General features: G+C 52.5%; 2 protein-coding genes across 2 annotated transcripts; one reads left to right on the top strand and one right to left on the bottom strand.

Annotated features, from left to right (window-relative positions):
- Positions 1–55: 55 nt before the first annotated feature.
- On the bottom strand, positions 56–1,263 carry NGA_2009000 (uncharacterized protein; the record flags this gene model as incomplete). Its single annotated transcript, XM_005856219.1, has 1 exon — positions 56–1,263. A coding segment is annotated over exon 1 (1,191 nt), but the record flags the coding sequence as incomplete, so codon positions are not given.
- Positions 1,264–4,043: 2,780 nt separating this feature from the next.
- Positions 4,044–5,307, top strand: SNRNP40 (Prp8 binding protein; the record flags this gene model as incomplete). Its single annotated transcript, XM_005856224.1, has 2 exons — positions 4,044–4,322; positions 4,463–5,307. Coding segments are annotated over 2 exons (1,071 nt in total), but the record flags the coding sequence as incomplete, so codon positions are not given.
- Between the last annotated feature and the right edge of the window lie 1,302 nt (positions 5,308–6,609).

Raw genomic sequence — 6,609 nt, forward strand, 5'->3', positions numbered from 1 at the left:
GTGAAAGAAGGCTTGGGTCCACAAATTTGACGCAGCGCTCGTAAAGGGGCAGGGACAGGACGCGGTGGGGAAACCCCTGGGAGACAGGGTCGTAGCCGAAGGCGCGTAGCCCGCCCCCGGCAAGTCGAGCCACGTCCTCCACTAGGGCAGGCGAGAAAAAACGTAGACTCTTGCCGATGTTTCCTTTGTCTGGGCATGCGTGTGAGCGTGGTGGAGAACGAGAGGAAGGAGGCGGGGGGACCTCGGGGTGTGTGCCCGCTGGTGTGACGGGGCTGGTGACGCTGGAATCGATCGCACCTTGGTCCTCGCCCCGGGGCCCGTCGAGCACGAGCTCCGAAAAGGATATAGGCGGGATAATCGGAGGCGATCGTATGGCAGCGGCGCTCTTGGCGATGCGGGCCATGTGGGAGCGCGAGGCCCTGATTGCCTCGCGAGGAGTGCTCTCCAGGAAGCTGACGAGGCGCACGAGCATCTCCTCGGTGTGCAGCAGCAGGTCTTCGTACCGAACCACCAGCACAGGCAACTTTTGCGTGAGCCAGTAGGCGTTAAATTTAGCCCACACCCTGGCCTCGTTGCGGGCCATGTCCTCCCAGAGCGGGGCCAACGACTCGAACACGTCGCTGGCCAGTCTCTCCTCATGTGTGTTGGTGAGTCCCATGTTGAAGTAGGAGTAGATGGCATCGAATGGGTTGCGGACCAAAAGAATGATTCGTTGGGCAGGGAACCGTCGGTAGCCGTGGCGTTCAGGCCAGTGGCTCTTCACTATCCATGCTCGTTCGTCCACCACGCCTTCGCCGCGCAAGCCTCGTTTGAGCAAGCTCCGACTCAAGACACGGTCTGGCCGCGTGTCACTGCCCGTTACAATCCCCGTCGCCTCTTCCAAGAGCGTTCGTAACATTGAGTTACCCGATCTTGGGTAGCTCAAGAGTGCAACAGTTTCTCCGCCACGCTCCCCCGGGAATAAAAAGCGCGGACGGCTCAACCCTTCCAGACCAGCAGACGGGGCTTTTTCCCCATTGAACCCATGATCATCACTGAGAATGCTGGCATTGCATGGGACGCAGACTGCTGGTGTATTTACCGACAAAGACGTACTGACTGTCCCACAATGCACAATGGTGTGCAGGACGAGGAAATGATAAGAGTGGGCAATGGCGAAGCATTTCCGATCCTGTTCATTCAGAAACCCAACCATCGTGGCGAGCAAATCTAGGTTACAATCATGCAAGGTAAGATGAAGTCCCATTTCCCTGTGAATGTTGTAATTTTTTACCTGCAGAGTGAGGTTTACTCAAGGACGAGAGAGGTCGTTTAGCATGTGGATACTTCCCCCCGCTCCTTGCCGTTATTTGAATAGGGGGTAGGAGGTTATTGCTGTCCCGTGCTTAGGCCATTGAGGTCATTTCATGTTGCGATGGAAAATGGTTGTGTGCGACGGTAGGCGAGTTGTGTTGAAAGAAACGGATTTCGGGGCTCGATAGGAGGGGAAAATTCTTGTCATGCTCCCTGGGCTTGTCTTGCTTGCTTATTCAATCTTGAGATAAATCGGGTCTCAAGAAAGCGTCATCAACGTCAGACGTTGCTTCATGTCAACTCTTGGGAAAGTAGTAAAGGTCTATATTCAAAAATGTAAATGAAACGTGACAAAAACTCTGTCGCAGGGACTCAACGTGCTTGATCTTTAGGTTTTAACATTGATACACCGTATAATAGCACCATGTAAAAGAATACCATACTTAATACCACTGTCAAAACACAGCATCTACATGACGAGACAAGAAGGATGTTCAGCACGTCATATTGCAAAGACAGCAGCCTGGACTATACTCTCTTTGTCGATTCGTTCTTTTGCGTATTCGCGACGTGGTGTGGCAATGGCAAAGCCCTTGAGCGCCTTTGGAAGTGCTCCTTCTACGGGAAAGGCCGGTCTGCTAGGGTTACAGACGCCCTATCTCGTATACGTAACCCCGCCTGTCCCGGCTAAGGGCGTGCAAGATGCTTGGTTCGAAAAAGTGAGCAATCTGTACAGACATGCGTGTATGTCATAATGCTTATTTCTCATTGCATTAACCCTCACAGATCAAGCAATGCGGCGAAGCCGGAGTTCCGGTTGTGCAAATTCGCGACAAAGAGATGCCATCTGAGGTGAGCGAGTAGGCTGAAGGGCGTTATGACTGACTGTTGACTTTTTTTTTCCTGCGTCGATACATTCCAGGCTTTAAAATCCGTAGTCGTTCGGTGCCGGGAAATCCTTGATACTGCCAGCGTCCCTTCCGGGAGCCCGAAGACCCTTCTGTTCCTCAACGGAAATCCTGAGCTTCGGGAGTACTCAGATGGGATTCACTTTCCTGAATCTTCGCTCCACTTAGTGCCCTCCATGCGCACGGATCGTAAGAGGGGGAGTGGACAGGGGCCTGTGATGGGTGCCTCCGTACACAGTGTGGTGCGTGCGAGAAAGAAGCGGGAGGGAAGGATGGAGGAGGTTGTCTCAGTAGAAAATCCCGTCCAAATACCACTTTCGATGCCTTTACCTATCTTCATATCTAGGAGGCGGCCGTAAAAGCCGCAAGCAGACGTGTCGACAACCTGCAGGTACGTGGGAGCTGGAGCACTCGCATCTCACGTCCTGGTCCGTCGCCGACTGGGCCTAGCTTATCCCTTTCGACCCAATGCCTTCAAGCAGGTGGGCACTATGTTTCCAACAGGCAGTCACCCCGAGAAGCTTGAGGTCGAAGGCCCAGCCTTGATGGCGGACGTGGACGCGGCGCTTCGACAAGCCTGCCTCCGCGAACGGGTCCATCTCTGTGGCATCGGGGGAATCACGCCACTCAATTGCGGTAATGTCCTGCGTGCGGGTGCTGACAGCGTTGCGGTCATCAGTGGGATCACCTCAATAGAAGGTAGCGTTGCGCGAACAGTGCAAGCCTTCCGGGATACGTTTGCGAGAATGGAGGAAGAAGAGCGCCGGGCTTTGAGTAATGATACGTAAAGCATAGCAATAAAAATGGATATGTGAATAAACTTAGCATGGCACGTAAAAGAGACCGGATTAATGATTTTGGAATGTGCTCCATGTCGAGCGACTGACGTAGCCCAATCAAACATCATTTTGTAGAAATGCTAGGTTCTACTCATCCTATTTGGAACAATGCTTGACTTAAACGAGCATTTGCCATCGATTAGAATTTTTCATGTGCGAGAAGTAGATTGAGAGACACAGCAATCGGCTTCCTGCTAATCATCGATGTGTACTTAATAGTCCCAAGGCTCTCTCCCGAGGAAACGAAGTAGACCCAGTGCCATGCGACCTCAAAAATCCTTTTTACATTCAGGAAAAGGGAATCAAATCATTTCGTTCTCATGGCTTTTTGTTTTTGTTTTTTTCCTATTTTAAAAAAAAGTTTTTCGGAGGTAATTAGGAAATATCGTTGATCGAAAATGTCTCTTCTACGCCTTTCACTCTATCCTCCGACGTTTTAGTAATACTAGATGACACTAATCTTACAAAAGAGATACGGGGGGCTTTAAAGCGTCATAAGCTGCGCGATGCTTTCTGAGACACTACGATGAAATGGAGCGCATTTCCTCTTCCAGAGACTGACTGTTCTTACTTGATACGAAGGCCACCTCAAAAATCTATGCCTGGTGTCGAGTCATTGAAATCAAAAAGACACGCACCGGGTGGTGGAAAGTCGACAATACGACCAGACGAGTAGTAAACGTAGGCCAGACCAAGTCATTTAACCTCCCCCCTTCCACGGCCGTCGACCGCACAGACTCGGAAGTTGAGCGCTCAAGTCTCGACACAGGACGCCGAAGGGTTCAGTTTCGCAACGACAGGTCCATTTCGACAACAACAATTGTTTGTTGGATTCTTATCTTGTTAATAGGGTGCCGTGAGATACGAGAGCTTGATGGTCAGGTTTCCATTTTGAGGGCTGACTTCTTGCTTTGTGGCGTCTTGACTTCTCCCTCATGCCTTCCCCTCTACTGCATCCGCCTTTGTTATAACCACGACTAACTCATACCTATCTGATCACCATAATACTTTAGGCATCTATAGCATGGATGAAGGCCCTGAGGACGAGGCAAGGCGGACTGGCGCCGATGATAGCGCCCTGGCCACGGTTCCGGAGAGTTCCGGCACGCTGGCAATAAGCAGTGCTCCCCCAGCCCCAGGACGGACGTCGCACTTGGCCGCATCTACCATGCTTTTGACCGGTCATGCTGCAGCCGTGTATTGTCTGCAGTTCAATCCCATGGGGGACGCTTTGGCAACGGGGTCTTTTGATAAAACAATATTGCTGTGGGACGTATATGAGGTACGTCGTCGTTGTCTCCCCCCCCCCCGCGAGTTTCCTTATCCCCTCGTGGCGCACTTTAGGTTCGTTTCAGAATTTCGTCAGATCAAGCATCCTCTTACCTTTCACAACCTTGGGATGTACGATATGATGCATGATAGGATTGTAAAAATTACAATGTACTGGCTGGGCATACGAACGCTGTGTTGGATCTGAAATGGTCGCCAAATGGTTGCCAAATCGCTTCGGCATCGGCCGATAAGACGCTCATGTTATGGGACAGCAACAAGGGCACTCGGATCCGTAAATGCAAGGAGCACACTGGATGCGTAAACAGTGTGGCCGTGGCGGGCGACAAAGTCGCGGCGTTGATAGCCACGGCAAGCGACGATCGCACTGTGAAGCTGTGGGACAACCGCAGCCGGCGATCGGTTCAAACAATCGAGCATCGCTTTCAGTTGCTGGCGGTAGCGCTGTCCGCGGATGGGAAAAAGGTGTTCGCGGGCGGCATCGACAACAGCATCCAGGTCTGGGACATGGCCAAGGGACCGGCTCCTCTAGACGTGCTCGAGGGCCACTCGGAGACGGTCACGGGCTTGAGCCTGAGTCCCGACGGCAAGTATTTGCTGTCGAACGCCATGGACAACACCGTGCGGCAGTGGGACGTGCGGCCCTTTGTGACGGGAGGGCGGCTGGTCCAGGTCTTCCAAGGAGGGACACACGGCTCGGATCGCAACCTCTTGCGCTGCGCCTGGTCGCAAGACGGCGAGATGGTCTCTGCGGGCTCCGCAGATCGCGCGGTTCATGTATGGGATGTGCCTTCGGGTCAGGAGCTCTACTACCTGCCGGGACATAAAGGGACCGTAAATGAGGTCGTCTTCCATCCCCGGGAGCCTGTGATAGCCTCTGCGTCTTCGGACAAAACGTGCTATTTGGGGGAGCTTGCCGGATGATAACTCTTATCGTTAATCATCGTGGAAGATAAAAACTGAGAATTTGAGTATTAGGCGACGGTTCCATGCTCTTTCTGTGTTTCATTTTAAGTAGAGTAGAACAGCAACAGCAATGTAATTGCTCTGTTTGTACAGCACGGGCATTTTTCTTATTTTGTATCTCACTCTTTCGCATTTTGAACGACAAAGAGCGAAACACCAACAATGGAGGATTGAGAAGGATCTCCTGGGGGGTCAAGTCCCAGGGACTTGAGATGATCGCGGAATACACCGCGGAGATGCTCCAGAGTCGCCGCAACACAATCTTCCTGCGATCCGAACCCGTTACCGACCCCAAACGACAGCTTTTGCGCCTGGTCTTCATTCTCATGCGCCTCTCCAAACGTTGACATGCCCACTTCGTTGATGCCGGTCAAAGGGGACTTGAGGTCGGCGCAAGTGAAGTCACGCAGGAATTCATAGAGCTCGACCTGGATGTCTGCCTGTTCGCAACAAACTGCCACTTTGCACAAAGCCTGAACAGCTTCATACTGGGTGAAGCAATCTGAAAAGAGACTCAGTGTCTTCAACCGGAGTACTATCACGCCTAGCTGCTCGGTTGTGAACCGCAACGCGTGCTCGCCGAGGAACCAGGACGCTAGGCGCAAGAGTCGAGCGTAGATGGCACGCTTTTGGGTACAACTCGGCTCCTGAACCTGCCCTTGGGTCTGCCAAACCGCCTGAGGACGAATACCAGCTTTGAAATAAATGTGGGTGTTGCCGCTCGCCGGTTTAGGACAGAAATCGAGGTCCAGCACACAAAATATTGCGGCCAGAAGCTCCGCTTGAATGACGGGATCGGAGGGCCTGGGAGACAGAAGGCCTTCCCAGGTCTTGATGAGATATTCAGCCATTGCATCCGTAGGGGCAACATTGAAATATATGCGTGAAGTGCGAGAGAGCAAGGAGGCCAAGATTCGGCTGGAAGGGCCCGACGAGGAAGAGACGGCTTGCACGCTCATACGGTCTCGTCCCTCCTCAAGGAGGAGTCCGAGCTGGACGTCTGTGAAGTACGCAGGCGCTTCAGCTAGGCGTCTTTCCAAGTCTTGCCACAACTGGCTCTCATCGGAGGTGCTCAAGGACGTTAAGCTAGAGAGCACAGGCTCCCCTCCAGGCTGCGATAGGGAGAGAGCTGAAAACGAAATTCTGCTGTTGTACCTGTTGCTAGCATTGCTGGGAAACGAGGCTCGAGGTAGCGATGGTACGAGCCAAATCAGAGTTTGTAATAAGGACAGACGTAGCTGTGTTGAGAGTGTTTTTGAAGACTCGAGTGCATCCGCCCTGCTCGTGATAGTGTTTCTCAGCCTCTTCAAGAC

This window comes from Nannochloropsis gaditana (genome assembly GCF_000240725.1).
Source record: "Nannochloropsis gaditana CCMP526 unplaced genomic scaffold scaffold018, whole genome shotgun sequence".
Lineage (NCBI taxonomy): Eukaryota > Eustigmatophyceae > Eustigmatales > Monodopsidaceae > Microchloropsis > Microchloropsis gaditana.